This window comes from Schistocerca americana, chromosome 1, assembly GCF_021461395.2.
Source record: "Schistocerca americana isolate TAMUIC-IGC-003095 chromosome 1, iqSchAmer2.1, whole genome shotgun sequence".
Classification (NCBI taxonomy): domain Eukaryota; kingdom Metazoa; phylum Arthropoda; class Insecta; order Orthoptera; family Acrididae; genus Schistocerca; species Schistocerca americana.
In genome coordinates, this window is record NC_060119.1 from 754,685,316 (window position 1) to 754,712,517 (window position 27,202).

Consider the following 27,202-nt stretch of genomic DNA (forward strand, 5'->3'; position numbering starts at 1 on the left):
ATTAGTCCCCTGCAATGAGATCAAAGACCAATGAAGAATGCCATGACTCCCTTGTGAGGCTTGGAGAAAGCAACAGGTTTGACCAAATGGGAGTCCCTGGTCACCCAGGGATTAGTGGTAATGAACAAGCTGATAGGCTGTCTAGTGCAGCAGCGATGAGTCCATTTGTTGCTTCAGAATCTGTCTTAATCATCACTAATGGTATGGTAAAATCTAAATTATGTGGCTGGGTCAGAAAGAAGCACACAGAGTATTGCATTAAGATTCAAAATTGAAAACATGGTAAATTAGTGATGCCCAAACCATATTTTAAGAGAAGTATTGCAATCCTGGGCTTGAACAGAAGACAGATTAAACTCGTTGTAGGTCTGTTGACTACCCATGGGAACTTCAAGAAACAGCTGCACACAATCGGCCTCAAGAAAGAAACCCCTGAGTGTAAACTATTTCCAATGCGAAGCACAGGAAGCCAAAAGACAGTAAATATTTGGGACATTAATCGCTGAAGAGATTGTGTCTCACAAAGACCTAGTAAAGGGTACCCTGCTACTCATCAAGGGTTCTGGGTGACTCTACTAGAATGACAGGGAGTGCAGCTATACATCTGTTAGGCTTTTTTGGACTTGAATACAGTTCTTGAGCTGGAGCAGTTGCCCCATAGAAGAGTTCCACAGGTAAGATGGGCGTGGAAAAATGCAAAATAAGCAGATAATAGTAGGGTTTTGCTTACATTATTCCTCAGTATGTGCAGCAGATAAATCACCTGAGAAAATTTTGAGCACAATCTTTCTGTATGACTCGCCCAGCTGAGTTTGTGATCTAGGTGCAAACCTAATAGTTTGATTATTTTTTTATCTTCATTAGACACACTTGAACTGAAAACAATGTCTTCAGTTTTATTGTTATTAATTTGCAAATAATTTGCCTGGAACAAGTTAGTGCATTGGTCCACTGCTATATTTAATTACATTGCAGCTCCTCTAAATCGTCAGCTTGTATGGCAACAGTTGTAGACACACACACACACACACACACACACACACACACACACACACACAATGAACAGGAATGGACCCAGTATTGAGCGCTGTGGAATGCCTTTTGTAACAAGTAATGAGTCTCACCTTTGGTTGTTTATAGTTACCATATGCTTTCTGTTGCTAAGGTGAAGAGCATTCTCTCTAACTCTGTAGTATTGGAGCTTTCTGATAAGTATACAATGGGAGGGACTGTCAAAAGCTTTCCTCAACTCTAGAAGAGTCGCACAGGTTGTTTTATTAGTCTCAAAAGAATCAGCTATTTTTGTAATGATATTCTCCACTGCTCTGACCCTGGAAAGACAAGGTATGAAACAATATTGTGAGGAGCTAGTTAGATTATTTTTCTTGAAGTGCTTGTTCATCTGTGCATACAATACTCTATGATTTTTGATATTACTGGTAAGAGTGACATGGGACAATAGTTATCAGGAGATGCTTTATCATCTTTCTTATGGATAGGTGTTACAATAGTAATTTTTAAGCAATCTGGGAAGATTCCTTCGAGTAGCATTTTGTTGATGATTTTGGTTAGCAGCAGTAGAATTTCGTTCTTTATATTTTTTATTAGATGATCTGAAAGTCCATAGAAGTCTTCTGCTTTTAAGTTGCTAAGTATGGCAATTGCTTTGTTAACCTGTCTGTAGGACACAAGTGTCCATTAGAAGTTGTCATGTTGCTCACTGTCTAGAGCTGGAAGAAAAACTATAGCTTTACTTGCATCTTCAATGAGATTTTTATTTGAGCCAGAACAGGTAAAGTGTGCATTTAATATGTTCAATTGAATTGGAATGTTGTTGGGTTTCTTTTCATAGCTTATCTCTGTTTTGATAAATTTCCACACTGGTTTACACTTATTTGTTGAACTGAATTGTCATTAGCTTTCTTCTTGGCTGCTCTAATTTACTATCTATACACTCTTCTCGCTGCTGTGTAAATTTCCTCCTCAGCTTGTTCTGTCGCAATCTGTCATAGTGCACCATCATTTCTTCCCTAAGTTTGTGCAGGTGTGTTGTGTACCAGTTTCTCAGTTCTTGAGGTTTATTACTCCAGTTATGCTTTGTGTGTTTTCTGTGATATTTGGGACAACATGAGTCATGGTTTTTTACAAATAATTCTATAAATTGCAGTGTTGAATCATTAGCAGACATATCATTAGTGAGTACTGTATCCCAGTTGATGCGACTAAGATCAGTTTTTAACTGATTCAGTTTATGATCTGTTATTGGTCTGATTACTCTTACTAACTCAGTTGAAGAACTGCCTGTCTTGTTGTTTAGAGGGTGCCTAACCCACAGCCCTGCATGATCTGACATCCTGTGGTTTACAGTACCAAATTCAGCTTCATTTCGCTGAAAGTTGCAGGTTATATTATCTAAGCATGCACTGAGTGTGGTGGATTTGTCATTTAGACAGTAGAAGTTTAATGGTCTTAATATGTCTAATAGAGGCTTCACATGTTCAGCCTTATACCTAATATCATCAAATATAAAAACTCTGCAATTTTACATTTTAAGAATATTATTTTCTATGAATAATTCTGTATAATTACTAGGAGAGTGGTACACTGATGTCAAAAGTTACATAAACAATTATAAATAGGACTTCCCTTTTTCTATATGGTTGCCAGATTCTGCACTGTCTGTGATACTCTGTACTGTCTGTGTTATATGACACATCGCCCAGTTATAGTTTAATACATGGTCAAAGTACATTAATGTGATAAACACCTATGTTCAACATCAACATGCAATAATCACTCACATATGGAGGGGGCAGCACTAGTAGTGGAAGGTATATGAGGCATGTTGGGGGTGCACGGAAAACACTGCAGTCATTGTTGTAATGTGAAAACAGAGAGATTTATCTGAAATCCAAAAGGATATGATCATTGGCTTTCAGGGCAAGGATGGGAGCATTTCCAAAGTCAATAAGTTTGTAAACTTGTTATTGGCATTGAAAGATGAACTAAGTGGAACAGTGTACTCTCAATGACCATTCAGTGAATGTTGTTGCATATGGGCTTCCGCAGCAGGCACTTGGTTCATGCACCTGTGCTGACTGCTGTTCATCAGTGATGAAGACTGGAATTTGCATGCCAATGCAACAACTAGATGTTCAAAGAGTGGCAACAAGTGGCCTTTTCAGATGCTTTACACTCCAATGGTCAAATGGCTTTTGATGTGAATAGCATGAAATATCTGAAAGCAAACACCCTACAACAATCATCAAAAGGGCTCAGGCCGGAGTAGGGAGCGTAATGGTCTGGGGAATGTTGTGTCATTCCCTGAGCGATTTTGTCAATCTGGAAGGCATAATGAATCAACACAAGTATACATCTATCCTTGAGGACCATGACCACCCCAAATGTGCAGTTTGTTTTTAATAGGCATGACAGCACGCTAAATGCAATATGTCACACAGCTTGCCACGTACATGCATGGTTCAAAGAGTGCCAGGGTGAATTTACCTTACTACCCTGGCCATCTTGCTCCCCAGACTTAAAACCAAATGAGTCTCCTTGGGACCAGCTCGATCGAGTCATACGCACTATGGTAACTCCACCTACAAACCTAACACAGCTAACCAAGGTACTGGAGTTGGCATGGCTCCACATCGCTGTCAGTACCTTCCAGAACCTCACTGACTCTCTTCCTCCATGTCTTACACTGGTCTGTGCTGCAAAAGGTTGTTATTCATGCTATTATTCACTGATAGCTCAAACCAAGGGAACTCGCTCAAGTGCTGAGTTGTTTTCCCCATGACAGTCTTCAGGATTTACCTTCTCAATCAGTACACTGTACATAGCATGCAATCCTGAAGGAAATATTACAGATGAGGTGTCATCAAAACAAAAAAGGTTCTCATCAGCTCTGATTCACACAGAAAATCTGCCTGCTGACAAAGTTTTGAAGCACAGTGATTACTTAGCAGAAGGAATCCACCAGGTGTAAGATTCATCCACCTACAAACTGTGCCACATTGACCCCATTCCAGAAATCCATCAGGATCTCCGCTCTCTCCTTAAATCCTTAGGCCCATCCCAGAACCTCTCTCTGGAGTCTATCTCTCTCCTCGTCCCTATCATTCCCCCACTCCTACCTTCTACATGCTTCCTAAAGTCCATACACCCAACATCCCAGTGCACTCCAATGTGGCTGATTACTGTGCCTCCACTGAGAGAATCTCTACTCTGGACCATCTCCTTCAGCCTATAGCCCACAACATACCCTCCTATATAAAAGATACCAAACATTTCCTGCACCAGCTCTTCACAGTTCCTGTTTCTTTACCCTGCTTGTCACTATTGATGGCACCTCTCTCTTCACTAACATCCCTAATGCTACTGAACACTATGTTCCAAATGAACAACCTCCTTCCTAGTTGCCATAACCAACTGCATCCTCACCCACAATTATTTCTCCTTTGTAGACAATACCTACAAACAAATGCAGGGTACAGCTATGGGCACCCACATGGCACCATCCTTTATCAACTTATTTGTGGGCCATCTAGAAGAATCATTCCTGAACACACAGAATCTCAAACCCCACATCTGGTTAGTCACCCAAGGCTGTCACATCTGTACTGATGAGTGGTCCCTCTTGAAATATACAAAGTGTCTCATTGAGGCCTTCACAGTCTCCAATTACTCCCCATCTCCCAAAGTCCCATTGTTCGGCCACAGAAGAGCATTCCACTTGTGAAACAGTACCACCAAGGACCAAAGCAACTGAATCACATTTTCTGCCAGGGTTTCAACTATATCTCGTTGTGCACCGAAATAAGGAATGTTTTACCCACTAACATTCCCACCTGTCCCACAGTTGTAATCTACCACCTACCAAACCTACACGACATCCTTGTCCATCCCTGCACAACCCCACCTCCCAACCCCTTGCCCCATGGCTCATAGTCCTGTAATAGACCTAGATATAAGACCTGCCCCATAGATCCCACCTATTCCAGTTCAGTCGCAAGCATTACCTATCCCATTAAAGGCAGGGCTACATGTGAAACCAGTCATGTGATCTACAAGCTACGCTGCAACCATTGTGGTGCATTATACCTGGACATGACAACCAACACACTGTCTGTCTGCAAGAATGGTCACCAACAAACGGCGGCCAAGAAACAGCTGAACCGCCCCGTTGCTGAATACGCTGCCCAATATGACATTCTTCATTTCAATGATTGCTTCACAGCCTGTGCCAGCTGGATCTTTCCCACCAATTTACGAACTGCGCAGGTGGGAACTCTCGCTGCAATATATCCTACATTCCTGTAACCCTCCTGGTCTCAACCATCATTAGTCATTATCCTTATCTATCTAGCCCTTGCCTGTTTCCAGCACTTCATAGCCTCTGTTTCACCAATGCACCCTCACTCTTTTTACTTTTCTTCTTTTCCGCTACCTCCCTGCTGTCCTAACCTCTCTCCACCCTGTCCCTGTATGCTCTAACAAACAGTATTTTACCATCCCTCACATCTACACTGCTATCCCTCCCCCTCCCCCCTAGCCTCCTCCTTAATCTCACCACCCGGTTGCCTCTCCCATCACGCGGTGCTGCTTGTTGGTCTCAGCAACCAGAGACTGTGGTCATGTGTGTGTGAGTTGTGTTTGCGTGAGTGTGTGTGTGTTGTCTATTTCTGACGAAGGCTTTGTTGGACGAAAGCTCATTTTCTGACAGTCTTTTTGTTGTGCCTGTATGTGACTCAGTATCTCCACTACATGGTGAGTAGCAACTATGATTTTCATAATATTGTTTCTAGTATCATTATTATGTGGAATGAAATAAACATATAACATTAATGACTGGGGTTGTTCAGCCACCTAGTCCAAGGCTTTTTATTTGATACCACTTTGACTACTTATGCATCAGTGATGATAAGGAGAACACAACACCCAGTCCCCGAACAGATAAAATCCCTGACTGGCCAGGAATTGAACCTGGGTCCCCTGCATGTCAGTCTGCTGCACTGGCCACCCAGCTACAGAGGTAGACATCATTGTTATGTAATGAGCTGTGACTGATTGTTGGTCACAAAATTTCACATACAGAGAGGCTGTTATCATAGCCACTTAATTTATGCATTTCAAAAGCTCTATAATATTAGCATATGAATTTCAGTTCAAGTTTTTAACATGCACGTCCAACACCTTTTGTAATCCCAGTTATTGTTTAAATTTTTCCATGTGCGTAACTGATAAGACAGAGGTCAGGTTTTACACTGGATGTACTTCGATACATCAAAGTTAATTTCAGTCTGTTTGTGGAGAACAAATTAATATCTTTCAAGAAAAATGTCTTCATTCATTCATTCACACACTGTGTTCCATAATTCCTATTAATAAAATTGTACATTATACACTAACTGGCAGAAGAAGCCACTACAAGCTACATCTATAAAGTATACTAACACCCAGCGACACACACACACACACACACACACACACACACACACACACACACACACACAGAGAGATAGAGAGAGATACTACAATCATGTTTATATTCAGTTCTAAAACATATCATAAAAAATGAAATTAAAACTTTGTTCTACAACACAAGAATATATACATGTGGTTGGCTGATCAGTTGCTTAAAAAATTATAAATCACACACTTTACAAGACATTAAAACATGCAGTCCAAAAGCTTAAACCAGAGTCCAGACACAAAAGAAACTAATATTTCTCTTGTCTCATCTTGAGGACAAGTTCCCATTTACATTTGCTTCTGCCCTCTTGTCTCAGTTAAAATGTGTACAGTGATTTGTGTTCTCTACACATCCCAGACTGAGGTTTCCTTCTACAAAAGTATGAAGCCATGATTTACTGAACAACGCCCATCCTCCCACCATTCCATGGCTTCTTACTGATGACAGCCCATAGGGGAGTGGCACATTGCGTTCTTTGCTGGCCTCCTTGGTTGCTTGCTCGTTTCCCGAAATTCCAGTAAAATGAGACATGTTTCCCCGGCTACTGAAAAATCAGTTATTTGGTGGATTGCAGATCTTTCTGTGGTTGCATGTTGAGGGATTTGGGGAATGATGGTGAGGCAAGGTTCAAGCTTAAGAAATTATGGAAAGTTGACAGGGGGTGATTGGGGGGCACTTGGATGGATCACTGTTGGATAGAGGAATAGACTGAGTCAGGCAGTGTTCAACATTGGTCTTTGGTTGAGTCTGATTGGTACGGTCGGTGGCGAAAAAGTGTTTCCACTGTAGGGACCGGGAGAAGGAGAGAAGGTCTTTAACAAGTTCTGCATGATTGAATTTGAGAGTGGGGCAAAAAGTGAGGCCTTTGGAAAGGACTAATACTTCTGCAAGGCTTAGGGTTTGGCAGAAAGGTTAAACACCGTGTTTTGGGTCTGCAAAATTTCTGAATTCTGTGTGGTGGTGAGAGTGAGTGTTTGAGGATGGGGTAAATGTAGTAGGTCTGTGAGACAGGGTTTGTCAGCTATGAGTGTATGTGGTGGAGGCTGTTGTAGAGGTAGTGGATAGTGATAGTCCAAGGTGGGAACAGGTAGTGAACAGGTTGGAGAGTTTTTTGAGTTGGCATAGTGCATGCTGCTCTAGCTCCTCAAGTGTAAGAGTTTCAGTGTGTGATGTGGGATCCAGTAATTTGGGATTGCACAGAAGGAGAATTTTGTGTGTGGAGGGAAGATATTGCAAGGAGGTTTGGGACTGGTTGATATGGTTTTGCAGGACCGTGCTGGTGAGGGTTAAGGATTGATGGAATTTGAACAGATGGAGGTCATTGTGGAGGGAAGGGTGGCAGCCGGAGATGGGTAATTTGATGGTAAGGCCATCTGGGGGGATTCCATGTGCCAATCAAGAATGCAGGAACAGTATGTGGAACTGGGTTCCAGCTAGAACCCAGAAAATAAGACATGAATTATTCTTTACTTAATTTAGCAATCTAGCATGGCACAATATTCTGAAGGGATAACAGGCATGGTATTGGAAATAACTTTAAAACTAATTAAAATGAAATCTATTTGACAATTTTTTTGCACCATAGTACAATATTTCACAGATGATTGCACAGTTTGTACATTTTTCTCCTACAACATTAAATCTTTAATTAAAATTATTTGTTTTAATCTTCAGATAATTGGGGTTAATGTCAACTATATAAGTGGAAGCATGCAACCACATATGCAGTGGATTTGTATATTTCACTTGTTTACTTTGTACATCAGCGACAATTTCCAAATTTTAGCAAATCATTTTGGATTTTGTTCAACTGAAGAACCAACAAACTGAACAAGTCTATGTTTGCAATAATTACTAAAAATAATAAAATAAAAGTAGTTGTAACTACATCCACAAATAATATGGTTATTTGGATTGTACACCTAAAAAGCACAGCATATATTTCTGAAGAAGCTTTGGCTCCTGGATTTAGCAAGGGATTATCTGTTCCAGGAACACAAGCTAATACAACTAGTGAAGCATTTTATAGTTATGTGTCAGAATATCTGTAGCTGTTCAGCAACCTTTTCCTTTTTTTATGTATAAAATTTAAGAAGCATTTTACATTTATTTTTCTTTTGGCTATTGTAGCTACAAACAGTATATTATTAACATACCTATTTTTTCAGCAGATTCAATGATAAAATTAATACCCATTAAGACATTTGGCAAACCTTCTCTGTAACAGAGGCTGACATTTTTGAACTCAATTCTGCCCTTTGTAGGCCATTCTGGCAACACATTGATTTTTGCTGTTTTGAAATCCTCTGGCATTAATTTCTGTCAAAAAAAAGCAGACACAGAAATACAATTTTGTACAGACAGTGGTAAGAAATATTGTGAATTTATTACACATCATTCCTTATCTCTAGTAGTATCCACTCATGTTATTGGCAAAAGAAGCAATCTTGGTATGAGTTTCATGCAATTTATGGTATATCGCATTAATAGTAAATTGTGTTCAACATTTCAAAATGGAATGACCACCACCAAGTTTTCAGTGTGAATGTATGGCTGCAATCAGTCTGTGTCACAAAAACCAATATCTCATTGCTAAGAACATGAGCCTGAGTATTTGTTTCACAACTTAGATTACTTGAATTTACACTCAAAAATGGAGCTTCCAAAGACAAAAATGTGAACTAAAGCTTCAAGAAGTTCTGTATCATACTGTTATACCACACCATTCTTAATTTTCCTGCATTTCTTTTCTCTTTGTCACTTTCTATCCCTTACCAAAACAAAACAATAAGTATTTTCTCAGCATCTTAACCTATTATCATCTCTCATTCTTTTTGAATTTATTGATATTTATTATGTTCTCCTCATCTCCCCCGTCAACCCCTGCTGTCTCATCCCCACTCCTACCACACACATTCTTAGATATGACTTCCTTTAATTTTTATTTTTTATTTGCATTATGTTACGTATTTCCAGTTACGCTAACATCACTGACCTCTGCTGTTCATAAGCACTTTGTAAGCTCAATTTTGGCTCTTATTTCATTGTAGCTTACAACTCTTTTTCCATTCCCAGTGTCTCTTCTGGCCTATGTTTTAGGAACACTACCAATGCCATTACATATTATGTCCCCTATTAATTTTTGTTCCTTTCTCCTGTATAGAGAATTGCCAAAAAGTTGAGCAACTTAGGGATCCAATATCTATTACATCAACTGTGTATCTACCTGTCATTATTATGTGAGTGATATAAGATATTCTCTTTTGTCTCAAATGGTATTTAACTTTTACTGCTTTTAGTCTGTAAAATCTGTTTTGAATGAAGTACTGACACATTCTTTCATTTCAACAACAAATGCTCCTGGAAATAACAAACAAAACTAGGAAATGTTGCAATTGAAAAATATATTTTCTTACCTATTCCAGTAACTTACATAATTATCTGACATTATATAATGCAGATGTCAGTTAATAGTATGATCACTGCTTATGGGCCATCATTGCCATAATGCATAATCTACTAGCAGATGTTAGTACACTCACGTAAATATTAAGCTGTCAATAGTACATCAATAATAGGTTAAAAACAGGAGTGAAAAATCGATGGCTTTCTTCAGAGTATCATTGGAACTTAACCATCCTGCAGCTGCTATACATTATATAATATTTCTACAACTGCACTTGAACACCGTTTCATATCATTCACATATTATCATATAATCAACTTTTTATTACAATCTAAACATCGCATAAACTAGAACGGCAATCACTAGTCAAATGTGCTACTGTATTTTCTCTTCCCAGGTTCACACTAATGATATATTCAATATGTTACTCTAGTGCCTTGTCTGCAAATATTAATTAACAATTTTTTCATTAAATAAACAGTAAATTAAAAAATTAATACAAATAATTCATGACAAAGTTATCCTTATCATGTAACAGTGGAGAATGTTTTGTTTTGGCACTCAGTAATAATAATATACACGGTGTATCTGAAATGAATGTAGAAAATGAGAGGGCTGGTTGAGTGGTTCATAATAAGCATATTTCACATAGCAACCAATGCCCACTTCCCTTATCGTACAGTGCTAGGCGTCGTTGAACAGCGTCACATGCCACCAAGAGGTAGGCACACAACATACCTTTCGAACCATCATGGTAGCAGTCTGCAGGGCAATTCAATGTATTTGTGGCAAAAAGATAAATGAGAAGTTGGGGTGAAGTTTATATTTATTTGAAAACAGTTACAAAAGGTGCTCAAAATTACACCCTCCTGCTTGAATGCATGCCATGCAGTGGCACTGGAGTGACTGTCACACTCTTTCGAACACTCCTGGCAAAGTGGAAGCTCTATTGGGGCTGCCACAACGTGCACTATCAGCTCTTCATCAGTCTCAGTGGGTATTTTATAATGACAAATTTCAGATGGTCCCAAAAGAAAAAAAATGAATGGGCGCCAAGTCAGGGGAACGTGCAGGCCATGCCAGCAGCCCACCTCTTCCTATCCAGTTCTCACCAAAGGTTTCATCCAAATGCATTCACACAGGTTGTGTGAAGTGCGCAGGTGCACCATTGTGTTGGCACAACATTCACTGTCGAACATTGAGTGGAACATGTTCCAACAGCTCTGGCAGGGTTTATTGTAAAAAGATGGAAGTATCTGTTTGTGTTCAGTTACTGGGGAAGCATGTTATTGATCAATCAGATTATTGCCTACCAAGCCGGACCAAATGTTGACAGCAAAGCAATCTAGGTGACCACAAACAAAGGTCGCATGTGGATTTTCTCGTGCCCATGTGTGCTGCTGTTGAACATGCTCTCTCATGTAAAGAATACCTTGTGCATAAAAAGTACACAGTTTAGGAAGTCCTGTTCAATGACAACTTTGCGAAAACAACTGGCAGAAAATCATCTGGGTTAAGGTCATGAGTCTTCTGAACGCAGTAGGGGCAGAAATCATTTTCTTGCTATACATGCACAAATGTGGAATGGCTTACACCCATTTCCCATGCAACACACCATGAATTTGTTCAGGGTGTGTTTTCCAGTGGTGCTAATGCCTCCTATTCAAACCATGGTGTACGCACTGTGCAATGATGATGCATCCATTAGGTCTTCGTACATGTGACACAAAATGAATGCACCACGTTTCAAAGTAGACCTTAAATGCACGGTGCCATTACGAGAACACTGCAGTGGAAAATGCACCTCAAGTAAATCTGTCCCTCATAGGGAACTGTGGATGGCAGCAAATGTGTGTGGACCTGGCACTCGATGATTTGGAAACCACCGAACATATAGACATTGGGCAGTGTGAGCATTTCCATCCCCTGGCCTGTAAGCACAATGCATGTCTGCCATTTCCTCCCGAGAATAGCACTCCATTCCCTGTCCACACCACACAGTAGCAAACAGAAGAGTGTCCTCATGTCACGACAAACTGATGCAGGGGAAACCAGACTCCACAGTGTGTAAAGGTGCTGCCCTCTATGCAACACCTATCAAACAGCCATTTGCACAGCCAAAAGAACTGCGTTCACATCCAAGTAAGAAGCAGAAAACCTGCAATGTTGCCCCACCTGGAATATCTGCAACTATGTCGACTACAAGTCATAAAACTTCCACCTGATGTCTCTTTTACCTTGACGTCACAAATACATTGAAATCGTTGCCCTACAGAGCTGCTACCATGGTGGCTCAGATGGTATATTATGTGCCTACACTCTTGGCAGCCCAGACACTGTTCAACAACATCTAGTGCCTATGCTATGGGATGCTGATACGGGATACTATGTGAAATATGCTTGTTATGACCCACTCTACCAGTCCTCTCATTTCCTACATTCATATCAGACACATCCTGAATATGGTTTTTATTTAGAGTAAATAGATGGTCTGCTTAGACAGAGGTAGTCTGTTTCTGTCTCACAGGGCACAGCCTTATCAAAGGCACCTTCAGTGCCGGGTAGGGGGGTTTGCGTGCTCCAGCGAATTTGAGGGCTATGCCACCATAGCTACTGGCAGGGCACTGAAGCTAAGCCAGACAGGCCTCGACAGATGAGCCATACCAATTTAGGAACAGGAAGGCCGATCCCCTTAGGGGAATAAACACAAAGAGAAAATAAAATTCTGGTCCTACAGGTTGGGAGATGAGCATGGATTTTCACCTCATGAAATGGAATTGTGGCTGATGTCATACATCAGACTATGAAGGATGTAGATTACAGGATGATGAACTGGTAAGGGAAATGTTGACAAGAAGGAAAAGAAAAAGGTGGGTTGATGATATGGAAGAGGACTTCAAAGCAATGGGAATCAGGAACTGGAAGAAGTAAGCAGTAGACAGAAGCAAGTGGAGGCAGGTGACAAAGGAGGCCAAGGTTCTACAAGGACTGCAGCATTCACCAGTAAGTAAGTAAGTAAGAGGGCCTGTTCATCTGAAGTCAAATATGCTCATTTTATAGCTGATTTCAAGCATCAACAGATGATGAAGTAAATGCATTTGTACCACATCTCCAGTTTTTGTTACAGTTGTTATAAGCAATTTCATGTACAAAAGCCAATAACTTAGTCAATAATATGGCACAAACACGATGATAATTTTATAGGAATCACATCTTTATTGTGATTTGAAAGCAATCTCTAGATTTTCTGTAGTTATTTTGGAAGTGATTTTACTGTTATGGTGAATACATACATATTTTAGTTGTAGACAGTCAGAATCTCACCACGATGCTGAATGTCCAAACCCATGCAATATCTTGCCTTCAGCCCTCTCCCCCATGGGGAAATCCAAGCAAAATTTACTTACTGGCTGACCAAATATTTAATTCTTACCTACCCTGTTGCTCACTTGCTGCTGCCCCTCCCACTTTCTGACAGCTCTTGCTTACTTGTCTGACCCGGCAACTACGCTGCAATTTACCAGTCATACAATGCTCAGCTAAATCTGCTGTACATTGACCAATTTGGGTGTCAGGCATAACTCTTGTAGAGTCACATAAAATTTTAAGTTAACTGTGAAAAATGCTCATTCATATTTTTTTTAAAGACACATACAACAAAGCACACTATCATTGCAAAAAGTAAAGCTTTCCTCAACCTAAAGGTCAGTCTACAAGGGGCATTATCTGAGATGCGAAGGAGGTTCTGCCTGTGGCTATCGAGGGTGCAGGGTTCAGTAGTCTAGAAGCTGTTAGTCAGGTCAGCAGCAATGATGCCTGTTGCTTGGGTTCTGAGGAAACAGTCTGTTCCTACAGGTGGCTGGTGGAAGTGGTGAAGACTGCTGGTCTCACATACAGGGTGCAAGCAGAGCTCACTATTTGAAACACCATCCCAGAGTCGATGGGGGTCCTTTGTTTTGGAGCTGGATGGAGGGTTTCAACAAGGGGCTCTGTTGATTCTGTGATGATCATAGCCGCAGATTTCTGGACCTGCACATGTTGTTGTTGTGGTCTTCAGTCCTGAGACTGGTTTGATGCAACTCTCCATGCTACTCTATCCTGTGTAAGCTTCTTCATCTCCCAGTACCTACTGCAACCTACATCCTTCTGAATCTGCTTAGTGTATTCATCTCTTGATCTCCCTCTACGATTTTTACCCTCCACGCTGCCCTCCAGTACTAAATTGGTGATCCCTCCACGCCTCAGGACATGTCCTACCAACCGATCCCTTCTTCTAGTCAAGTTGTGCCACTAATTTCTCTTCTTTCCAATTCTATTCAATACCTCCTCATTAGTTATATGATCTACCCATCTAATCTTCAGCATTCTTCTGTAGCACCACATTTCGAAAGCTTCTATTCTCTTCTTGTCCAAACTAGTTATCATCCATGTTTCACTTCCATACATGGCTACACTCCATACAAATACTTTCAGAAATGACTTGCTGACACTTAAAGCAATACTCAATGGTCTTCAGAAACACTTTCCTTGCCATTGCCAGTCTACATTTTATATCCTCTCTACTTCGACCATCATCAGTTATTTTGCTCCCCAAATAGCAAACCTCCTTCACTACTTTAAGTGTCTCATTTCCTAATCTAATTCCCTCAGCATCACCCGACTTAATTCGACTACATTCCATTATCCTCATTTTGCTTTTGTTGATGTTCATCTTATATCCTCCTTTCAAGACACTGTCCATTCCGTTCAGCTGCTCTTCCTAGTCCTTTGCTGTCTCTGAGAGAATTACAATGTCATCGGTGAACCTCAAAGTTTTTATTTCTTCTCCATGGATTTTAATACCTACTCTGAATTTTTCTTTTGTTTCCTTCACTGCTTGCTCAATATACAGATTGAATAACATCTGGGAGAGGCTACAACCCTGTCTCACTCCCTTCCCAACCACTGCTTCCCTTTCATGTCCCTCGACTCTTATAACTGTCATCTGGTTTCTGTACAAATTGTAAATAGCCTTTCGCTCCCTGTATTTTACCCCTGCCATGGTCAGAATTTGAAAGAGAGTATTCCAGTCAACATTGTCAAATGCTTTCTCTAAGACTACAAATGCTAGAAATGTAGGTTTGCCTTTCCTTAATCTAGCTTCTAAGATAAGTTGTAGGCTCAGTATTGCCTCATGGGTTCCAATATTTCTACGGAATCCAAACTGATCTTCCCTGAGGTCAGCTTCTACCAGGTTTTCCATTCGTCTGTAAAGAATTCGCATTAGTATTTTGCATCCGTGGCTTATTAAACTGATTGTTCGGTAATTTTAACATCTGCTTTCTTTGGGATTGGAATTATTATATTCTTCTTGAAGTCTGAGGGAATTTTGCCTGTCTCATACATCTTGCTCAACAGATGGTAGAGTTTTGTCAGGACTGGCTCTGCACATAGGATGCAGAATTGTAGAACTCTCCTTGATAGGTAAGGGGTGTGCTACACAAAGGAAGCAGCTACTCAGGTAGTGGAGTGGAGATGGAGGTTTTTAGGCAAGGTGGTAGTTTGAGGTCCTGTGATGAACATTCATCAGCTGATATGCAGAGAGAAAAATCAGATCATGTACAACCTGTCAACAATCTGACTGTCAAAATTTTAACTTGAAAATGTTAAAGTATTTGTAACATGTAATGAATTTACTGCCTTTATGGAAATTTCTCAGGCTCAAACTATTCATGGGGCTGAGAGCTGCTGAAACTGGAAGTAGAAAGCTCTGAAATGTTTAGTGATTCATGACAAATATCAAACAATGGAAAATCCAGAATGGAATGTAACAATGTTATGAGATATATCATAATATTGTTAGCGATTCATGAAACATATATCAGAAACACAGATTAAATGCTATTGGAGGTGGAGTGTTCATCGCAGCTGATGAAAATATTGAGGTCAAATTTGAGCATGACATTGAAGTTATCTAGATGCATATAACAGGTCTAAGTGGAAACAAGTTAATTGTTGGTTGTTTTTAGTGGCCACCCAATTCTGCTGTGACAGTTTTACAGTCATTCAGAGGAAGTCTACGATCAATAGCATGGAGATTACCAGATCATGCACTGTTAGTTGGAGGTGACTTTAATCTGCCAAGTATAGACTGGGACATCTATGGATTAACTGCATGCGGTATGGACAGACAGTCTTGTGAAGTAGTTCCGAAAAAGTTTTCCGAAAACTGCCTTGAACAAATAATTAGACAACTCAGACGCAATGGAAATATTTTAGACCTTTTGTCTGCCAATAGGTCTGACATTATCAACAGTGTTAGCATAAAGACAGGAATTAGTGACCAAGATGCCATCATATCAACGATGGTTATTAAAGTTAACAAATCCGTCAAGAAGACCAGGAGAGTGCTTATGCTAGAAAAAGTAGATAAGAAGTTGTCAGAATCCCACTTAGACAATTAATGGGCACAATTTAACTCCAGCATGACAGAATGACGGACATAGAGGGATTGTGGATAAAGTTCAAACTGATTGTAAATCACACTATGGAGACATATGTGTCAAGTAAGAGGATTAGGGATGAGAAGGACGCTCCATGGTTTAATAATCAAATATGGAAAATGCTGAGGAAACAGGACTGCTGCACTCTCGGTTGAAAAAAGAGTGTGGAAATGTTGCCACGCAAAAATAATTGGAAATACGTGCATCCATAAGATCAATGCATGAAGTACACAACAACTTCCAGCATCATACCTTAGTGAAAGATCTTGCCATGCACATGAAAAAATTCTGGTCATATCTATAGTCACTAAGTGGGCGGAAGGATTCTGCCCAGTCACTCATAAATCAGTTTAGAGTGGCAATAGAAGAGAGTAAAAGGAAAGCTGTGTTTAAGAAATCATTCACGCAGGAGGATCACACAAGCATACCACCATCTGACTGTCATACAGACTCCCATGTGGAGGACACTGAAATTGGCACCCACGATGTAGAAAAGCAAATGAAAGAGTTGAAAATGCATAAGTCACAAAGTCAAGATGTAATCTCAATTCTGTGGTATCTTATTGTGAATCACTCGCATAGTGAAAAATCCCAAGCAACTGGATAAAATGCAAGTGACTTCTCTACATAAGAAAGGTAAAGAAATTGACTCCCATAGCAACTGATGAATATTCTGAACATCAGTTTACTGCAGAATTCTTGAACACGTTCTGAGTTTGAATATAATACATTTCCTTGATACAGAAGAGCTTCTGATCACAAATCAGCATGGATTTAGAAAGTGTCACTTGTGCGAAACTCAGCTTGCCCTTTTGTCATGTAGATTCCCTGGACTATGTCCTCAAAGATAAGCATTCATCAGAGATGAGGGTACGATCAGGACTGCTTCAGGGAAGTGTGATAGGATTCCTTTTATTCTCTATGCACATAACTGACCTGACCGACAGGGTGAGCTGCAATTCATGGCTGTTTGGTGATGTGCTGGAGCATACAGGAAGATGTTGTTGTTGAGTGACTGCAGAAATATACAAGATGACTTACACAAAATTTCTTGTTGGTGTGATGAATAGCAGCTTTCTCCAAATGTAGAAAATTATAAGCTATGCTGATGAGTATGAAAAACAATGTAGAAAATTTTAAGTTATGCTGATGGGTATGAAAAACAATCATGTAATGTTCGAATACAGCATTAATAGGGTCATTTTGGCACAGTCACTCTGATTAAATACACACATCAAAAAAAGTTTTGCACTACCCCGGTTCCCAGAACTCCTGAAGATAGAAGTTGACTGTGGATATTGTATCACAGACACAGTCCCTTTGACTGTTCAGAGATGTCACTAAACGCACCCAAAGATTTAAACAACCATGTATGAGCAGTACCTATTAGACGGAAGGGATATGACAGCCGATCAGTTCCAGTCATTTCACCAGAAAGGAGGTACATGGCTCATGTTGTCTGTAGTTCAACCATGCCTAGACGGTCAATATTGATCGCGTCCGCATTGTTACTTTGTGCCAGGGAGGGCTTTCAACAAGGGAAGTGTGCAGGTGTCCCAGAGTGAACCAAAGCGATGCTGTTCGGACATGGAGGAGATACAGGGAGACAGGAACTGTTGATGACATGCCTCACTCAGGACGCCCAAGGGCTACTATTGCAGTGGATGACCGCTACCTACGGATTATGGCTTGGAGGAACCCTGACAGCAATGCCACCATGTTGAATAATGCTTTTTGTGCAGCCACACAACGTCATGTTATGACTCAAACTGTGTGCAATAGGTTGCATGAAGTGCATTTTCACTCCTGACATCCATGGTGAGGTCCATCTCTGCAATGACGACACCATGCAGCACAGTACAGATGGGCCCAACAACATGCTACATGGACTGCTCAGGATTGGCATCATGTTCTCTTCACCGGTGAGTGTCGCATATGGCTTCAACCAGACAATCATCAGAGACGTGTTTGGAGGCAACCCAGACAAGCTGAATGCCCTAGACATACCGTCCAGCAAGTGCAGCAAGGTGGAGGTTCCCTGCTGTTTTGGGGTGGCACTACGTGGGTCTGATGTACGCCGCTGGTGGTCATGGAAGGCGCCGTAACAGCTGTACAATATGTGAATGCCATCCTCCGACCGATAGCGCAACCATATCCGAAGCATGTTGGCAAGGCATTTGTCTTCATGGACAACAATTTGCGCCCCCCATTGTTCACATCTTATGAATGACTTCCTTGAGGATAATGACATGGCTCGACTAGTGACCAGCATGTTCTCCAGACATGAACCCTATCGAACATGCCTGGGATACATTGAAAAGGTTTGTTTATGGATGACATGGCGCACCAACCACTCTGAGGGGTCTATGCCGAATCGCTGTTGAGGAGTGGGACAATCTGCACCAATAGTGCCTTGATGAACTTGTGGATAGTATGCTGCGATGAATACAGGCATGCATCAATGCAAGAGGATGTGCTACTGGGTACTAGAGGTACGGGTGTGTACAGCAATCTGGGCCACCACCTCTGAAGGTCTCGCTGTATGGTGGTACAATATGCAATGTATGGTCTTCATCGGCAATAAAAAGAGCAAAAATGATGTTTATGTTGATCTCTATTCCAATTTTCTGTGCATGTTCCATAACTCTCAGAATCAAGGTGATGCAAAGCTTTTTTTGATGTGTGTATCTAGGCATAACATTGAGAAGTGATATGAAATAGAATGAGTACGTCAGGTTGGCAGTATGGAAGGCAAATGTTTGACTTCATTTTACTGCGGGAGGCAGCATATAGAAAAACTAGTGAAACAAATTCTTGAATACAGTTTGAGTGTTTGGGACCCACAACAGGTTGAATTAATGGAAGACACTGAAGCAATTCAGAGGAGTGCTGCTAGATTTGTTGCTGGTAGGTTCAATCAGCTCAAACAAGAATCCCTCTAGGGAAAATGAAGCTCTTTTCACAAGGTCTGTTGTGTAAATTTAGAGAACCATCATTTGAGGCCAACTGCAGAATGAGTCTACTGTCACCAATGTATGAACACGGCTCTTTTTCTCACACACACACACACACAGCAAGAGAGGGAGAGGGGAGGGGAGAAAGAGGGGAGAGAGAGAGAGAGAGAGAGAGAGAGAGAGAGAGAGAGAGAGAGAGAGAGAGAGAGCTAAAGTGTTGCAGCACATCATCACATCTGGACCTATGCTTCTGATGAAAGATTATCCTTACAGTACTCATTTATTGTTTGTAGTTCACCCAGGTTTTTAGAGCATTGCCTGACATTTGGCATAACCCCCAAAGGCCTCACACTTAAAGTTCCCATCTCTGGCTGCAACCCTTCTTTCCATCAGTCCCTATACCAGTTCCAAACTGAACAATCCATTGCCCTCACCCACCTAATCCTTCACCTACACATCAACTCAGCCAATGAACACACCCGTCAACTCCTATCCTTAATAAAAGTCCTCAATCTTTCCTCTCCCGCATCCACGCCAGCTGTTCAAAGCATCCTCCTACAGGCCAACCGCAAATTAGAACAGCATGCCACCCTCCACCTCAAAAAATTATCCAATCTCCTGGTTTCCCACCTCCGGAAAGGCAACTTACTCACCCTTCACAAGCTTTCCAGCAAACCTCAACCTCCTCTCATTGCACACAAACCCAGTCTCTCCCATCTACTCAATCTCCCACTTCCAGCTCCACTCCCTCCAAAAGCTCAAAATTCCAATCAACACAATCTGGAACCACAACACCCCAATTCAGTAGTTAACCTTTCCTCCAAACCTCTCTCCCAATCCGAAATCTCTGTCCTATCCAAAGGCCTCACCTTCAGCCCCACTCCCAGATTCAACCAAACAGCCTTCGTCAAAGATTTACTGACCTACACTCGTACTCTCTGCTTGAAATATCACTTTGCCACGAAGAAAAATGATCCTATTCCTACTCCTAATGATCCAACTCCCCAAGACACTATCCAAATTGAACCCTGCCTGGAACAGTTCCCTCCTCCGTCACAGCGGGACCCACCTCCTCTTCCTCAAAATCACCCTCTCCAAACCTTCCAGGAATTTCTGACTTCCAGCCTTGCCTCTCAATCCTTCTTAAAAAACCTTAATCCCACTCCCAACATCACCACTGCTGAAGCCCAGGCTATCCGTGATCTGAAGGCTGACCGATCCATTGTCATTCTTCCGGCGGACAAGGGTTCCACGAAAGTGGTACTTGATCGTCGGGAGTATGTGGCTGAGGGACTGCGTCAGCTTTCAGACAACACCACATACAAAGTTTGCCAAGGTAATCCCATTCCTGATGTCCAGGCGGAGCTTCAAGGAATCCTCAGAACCTTAGACCCCCTGCAAAACCTTTCACCTGACTCCATCAACCTCCTGACCCCACCGACACCCCACACCCCTACCTTCTTCCTAAAATTCACAAACCCAATCATCCCGGCCGCCCCATTGTAGCTGGTTACCAAGCCCCCACAGAACGTATCTCTGCCTACGTAGATCAACACCTTCAACCCATTACGTGCAGTCTCCCATCCTTCATCAAAGACACCAACCACTTTCTCGAACGCCTGGAATCCTTACCCAATCCGTTACCCCCAGAAACCATCCTTGTAACCATTGACGCCACTTCCTTATAGACAAATATTCTGCGCATCCAGGGCCTCACTGCGACGGAGCACTTCCTTTCACACCGATCACCTGCCACCCTACCTAAAACCTCTTTCCTCATTACCTTAGCCAGTTTCATCCTGACCCACAACTTCTTCACTTTTGAAGGCCAGACATACCAACAATTACAGGGAACAGCCATGGGTACCGGGATGGCCCCCTCGTACGCCAACCTATTCATGGGTTGCTTAGAGGAAGCCTTCTTGGTTACCCAGGCCTGCCAATCCAAAGTTTGGTACAGATTTATTGATGACATCTTCATGATCTGGACTCACAGTGAAGAAGAACTCCAGAATTTCCTCTCCAACCTCAACTCCTTTGGTTCCATCAGATTCACCTGGTCCTACTCCAAATCCCATGCCACTTTCCTTGATGTTGACCTCCATCTGTCCAATGGCCAGCTTCACACGTCCGTCCACATCAAACCCACCAACAAGCAACAGTACCTCCATTACGACAGCTGCCAAACATTCCACATCAAACGGTCCCTTCCCTACAGCCTAGGTCTTCGCGGCAAATGAATCTGCTCCAGTCTGGAATCCCTAAACAATTACACCAACAACCTGAAAACAGCTTTCACATCCCGCAACTACCCTCCCGACCTGGTACAGAAGCAAATAACCAGAGCCACTTCCTCATCCCCTCAAACCCAGAACCTCCCACAGAAGAACCACAAAAGTGCCCCACTTGTGACAGGATACTTTCCGGGACTGGATCAGACTCTGAATGTGGCTCTCCAGCAGGGATACGACTTCCTCAAATCCTGCCCTGAAATGAGATCCATCCTTCATGAAATCCTCCCCACTCCACCAAGAGTGTCTTTCCGCCGTCCACCTAACCTTCGTAACCTCTTAGTTCATCCCTATGAAATCCCCAAACCACCTTCCTTACCCTCTGGCTCCTACCCTTGTAACCGCCCCCGGTGTAAAACCTGTCCAATGCACCCTCCCACCACCACTTACTCCAGTCCTGTAACCCAGAGGATGTACACGATCAAAGGCAGAGCCACGTGTGAAAGCACCCACGTGATTTACCAACTGACCTGCCTACACTGTGAAGCTTTCCATTCGCATGAATGGACACAGGCAGACAGTGTTTGTTGGTAATGAGGATCACCCTGTGGCTAAACATGTCTTGGTGCATGGCCAGCACATTTTGGCACAGTGTTACAACGTCCGAGTTATCTGGATATTTCCCACTAACACCAACCTGTCAGAACTCCGGAGATGGGAACTTCCCCCTAAAGTATATCCTCTCTTGTCGTTATCCGCCAGGCCTCAACCTCCGCTAATTTCAAGTTGCCACAGCTCATACCTCACCTGTCTTTCAACAACATATTTGCCTCTTTACTTCTGCCTCGACTGACATCTCTGCCCAAACTCTTTGCCTTTACAAATGTCTGCTTGTGTCTGTGTATGTGGAGATGGATATGTGTGTGTGTGCGAGTGTATACCCGTCCTTTTTCCCCCCTAAGGTAAGTCTTTCCGCTCCCGGGATTGGAATGACTCCTTACCCTCTCCCTCAAAACCCACTTCCTTTCGTCTTTCCCTCTCCTTCCCTCTTTCCTGATGAGGCAACAGTTTGTTGCGAAAGCTTGAATTTTGTGTGTATGTATGTGTCTGTTTGTGTTTCTATCGACCTGCCAGCGCTTTCGTATGGTAAGTCACATCATCTTTGTTTTTAAATGTATATTTTCCCGCGTGGAATGTTTCCCTCTATTATATACACTCCTGGAAATTGAAATAAGAACACCGTGAATTCATTGTCCCAGGAAGGGGAAACTTTATTGACACATTCCTGGGGTCAGATACATCACATGATCACACTGACAGAACCACAGGCACATAGACACAGGCAACAGAGCATGCACAATGTCGGCACTAGTACAGTGTATATCCACCTTTCGCAGCAATGCAGGCTGCTATTCTCCCATGGAGACAATCGTAGAGATGCTGGATGTAGTCCTGTGGAACGGCTTGCCATGCCATTTCCACCTGGCACCTCAGTTGGACCAGCGTTCGTGCTGGACGTGCAGACCGCGTGAGACGACGCTTCATCCAGTCCCAAACATGCTCAATGGGGGACAGATCCGGGGATCTTGCTGGCCAGGGTAGTTGACTTACACCTTCTAGAGCACGTTGGGTGGCACGGGATACATGCGGACGTGCATTATCCTGTTGGAACAGCAAGTTCCCTTGCCGGTCTAGGAGTGGTAGAACGATGGGTTCGATGACGGTTTGGATGTACCGTGCACTATTCAGTCTCCCCTCGATGATCACCAGTGGTGTACGGCCAGTGTAGGAGATCGCTCCCCACACCATGATGCTGGGTGTTGGCCCTGTGTGCCTCGGTCGTATGCAGTCCTGATTGTGGCGCTCACTTGCACGGCGCCAAACACGCATACGACCATCATTGGCACTAAGGCAGAAGCGACTCTCATCGATGAAGACGACACGTCTCCATTCGTCCCTCCATTCACGCCTGTCGCGACACCACTGGAGGCGGGCTGCACGATGTTGGGGCGTGAGCGGAAGACGGCCTAACGGTGTGCGGGACCGTAGCCCAGCTTCATGGAGACGGTTGCGAATGGTCCTCGCCGATACCCCAGGAGCAACAGTGTCCCTAATTTGCTGGGAAGTGGCGGTGCGGTCCCCTACGGCACTGGGTAGGATCCTACGGTCTTGGCGTGCATCCGTGCGTCGCTGCGGTCCGGTCCCAGGTCGACGGGCACGTGCACCTTCCGCCGACCACTGGCGACAACATCGATGTACTGTGGAGACCTCACGCCCCACGTGTTGAGCAATTCGGCGGTACGTCCACCCGGCCTCCTGCATGCCCACTATACGCCCTCGCTCAGAGTCCGTCAACTGCACATACGGTTCACGTCCACACTGTCGCGGCATGCTACCAGTGTTAAAGACTGCGATGGAGCTCCGTATGCCACGGCAAACTGGCTGACACTGAAGGCGGCGGTGCACATATGCTGCGCAGCTAGCGCCATTCGACGGCCAACACCTCGGTTCCTGGTGTGTCCGCTGTGCCGTGCGTGTGATCATTGCTTGTACAGCCCTCTCGCAGTGTCCGGAGCAAGTATGGTGGGTCTGACACACCGGTGTCAATGTGTTCTTTTTTCCATTTCCAGGAGTGTATGATGATGTGACTTACCAAATGAAAGTGCTGGCAGGTCGACAGACACACAAACAAACACAAACATGCTCCATCGCAGGGAGGCCCTGGACGTGCGGAATATTTGTGTATAAGGACGTGGCATCAATGGTTACAAGGATGGTTTCCGGGGGTAACAGACTGGGTAAGGAATCCAGGCGTTCAAGGAAGTGGTTGGTGTCCTTGATGAAGGATGGGAGACTGCATGTAATGGGTTGAAGGTGTTGATCTACGTAGGCAGAGATACGTTCTGTGGGGGCTTGGTAACCAGCTACAATGGGGCGGCCGGAATGATTGGGTTTGTGGATTTTAGGAAGAAGGTAGAAGGTAGGGGTGCGGGGTGTCGGTGGGGTCAGGAGGTTGATGGAGTCAGGTGAAAGGTTTTGCAGGGGGCCTAAGGTTCTGAGGATTCCTTGAAGCTCCGCCTGGACATCGGGAATGTGGTTACCTTGGCAAACTTTGTATGTGGTGTTGTCTGAAAGCTGACGCAGTCCCTCAGCCACATACTCCCGACGATCAAGTACCACGGTCGTGGAACCCTTGTCCGCCGGAAGAATGACGATGGATCGGTCAGCCTTCAGATCACGGATAGCCTGGGCTTCAGCAGTGGTGATGTTGGGTGTAGGATTAAGGTTTTTTAAGAAGGATTGAGATGCAAGGCTGGAAGTCAGAAATTCCTGGAAGGTTTGGAGAGGGTGATTTTGAGGAAGAGGAGGTGGGTCCCGCTGTGACGGAGGACGGAACTGTTCCAGGCAGGATTCAATTTGGATGGTGTCTTGAGGAGTCGGATCATTAGGAGTAGGATTAGGATCATTTTTCTTCTTCGTGGCAAAGTGATACTTCCAGCAGAGAGTACGAGTGTAGGACAGTAAATCTTTGACGAGGGCTGTTTGGTTGAATCTGGGAGTGGGGCTGAAGGTGAGGCCTTTGGATAGGACAGAGGTTTCGGATTGGGAGAGAGGTTTGGTGGAAAGGTTAACTACTGAATTAGGGTGTTGTGGTTCCAGATTGTGTTGATCGGAATTTTGAGGTTTTGGAGGGAGTGGAGCTGGAAGTGGGAGATTGAGTAGATGGGAGAGACTGGGTTTGTGTGCAATGAAAGGAGGTTGAGGTTTGCTGGAAAGGTTGTGAAGGGTGAGTGAGTTGCCTTTCCGGAGGTGGGAAACCAGGAGATTGGATAGTTTTTTGAGGTGGAGGGTGGCATGCTGTTCTAATTTACGGTTGGCCTGTAGGAGGATGCTCTGAACAGCCGGTGTGGATGTGGGAGAGGAAAGATTAAGGACTTTTATTAAGGATAGGAGTTGACGGGTGTGTTCATTGGCTGAGTTGATGTGTAGGTGAAGGATTAGGTGGGTGAGGGCAATGGATTGTTCAGTTTGGAACTGGTATAGGGACTGATGGAAGGAAGGGTTGCAGGCAGAGATGTGAACTTTAAGTGTGAGGCCTTTGGGGGTGATGCCAAATGTCAGACAAGCCTGAGAAAATAGAATATGGGAGCGTAATCTGGCTAAGGCGAAGGCATGTTTGCGGCTGACATCTCTGCCCAAACTCTTTGTCTTTAAATATGTCTGCTTGTGTCTGTATGTGTGGATGGATATGTGCGTGTGTGTGAATGTATACCTGTCCTTTTTTCCCCCTAAGGTAAGTCTTTCCGCTCCCGGAATTGGAATGACTCCTTACCCTCTCCCTTAAAACCCACTTCCTTTCATCTTCCCCTCTCCTTCCCTCTTTCCTGATGAGGCAACAGTTTGTTGCGAAAGCTTGAATTTTGTGTGTATGTTTGTGTTTGTTTGTGTGTCTATCGACCTGCCAGAGCTTTCATTCGGTAAGTCACCTCATCTTTGTTTTTATATATAATATAAGGAAGTCATTTATACAGTGATTCATTATCTGTTTCTGAGATTCTATAAGTAATCTATAATAGTACTTTATACTATTTGATACTGTTATTTGACATGGAGATTCACAATCCATTACTGCTGGTATAATACCTAGCTTTACAAGTGTGTATATATGACACGCTGCTCAAATACAAATATGATACATGTGACATGCTGCTCAAATAGAAATACGATACAGAACAACTTTTATAACATTTTAGTAAATTTAATTACACTTTAATAACATTACCACTTTTCCTATTCTGAGCACCACAGGACAACTGTTGTTACTTTGCTGCGAAATTTAAAGCTGTTAACAAGAATTATCAAATTTCTTACATATACACAAAAACATTTCATCAAAGTTCTATTTTTGGCCAAAAATTCCTTGTCGACACTGTAAACTGTTGAGAAATTATTATCACAAGTATTGCAATATAAGTATCATAAATTACACTTGAGTGGCTACCCATTGGTTTCCTCACCATTGGTTTCCTCATCTGTACATTTCTATACTGAGGGTGCACACTCTGACGCAGAGAGCAAGAATCATTTTGAAAACAACTTCTGGGCAGCGGCTATGCCATTTATTTGCAAAAACTGACAGGAATGGTGTTCCATTTAAGTATGCTGGAGGACTTTATGAAGTTTGGAAATTAAGGGAGAACACCTGGCAGAACTGAAGCCATGAGGGCAGGTTGTGAATCACACCTGAAAAGCTTGGTCATTAAGAGCATTCACCAAGGCAACATTATGGGTTTGAATCCCAATCTGGAATACATTTTTAATCTGTCAGAAATTTTCAGTGTCAAAATCTATTATTGTGACCTGTTACTATTATTAGTGTTAAACTTGTAACAGAAATATTGATTCATTAGCAGCATAAAAAATTATGTGTATTTTATGGTCATGGTCATGCATTAAGGCCTTATACTCCAATGGAACTGCAATGAAAATGAATTATTTCAGCACCGCAAAATCAAGTTCTTCACTGGCCAGTGAAAGAGGATTTGCTCTGGTTACTTTCTAATCACAGGCACTTTGGAAACAAAGAGAGCATGTCACAACACAATAAAGTACGGCTGAGCATGGGACGAGTGTGCTGTATAAATCCATGA

At 42.8% G+C, this 27,202-nt stretch overlaps 1 protein-coding gene across 4 annotated transcripts in view; it reads right to left on the reverse strand.

Moving 5' to 3' along the window:
• Positions 1-27,202, reverse strand: part of LOC124611375 (ATP-binding cassette sub-family C member 5-like) — a 515,589-nt gene that overhangs the window by 73,145 nt on the left and 415,242 nt on the right. For all 4 annotated transcript variants that reach the window (XM_047140243.1, XM_047140240.1, XM_047140242.1 and 1 more), the window contains one exon: positions 8,635-8,797. In XM_047140243.1, coding sequence (XP_046996199.1) covers positions 8,635-8,797 — 163 coding nt within the window. The remainder of the gene's footprint in view (positions 1-8,634; positions 8,798-27,202) is intronic.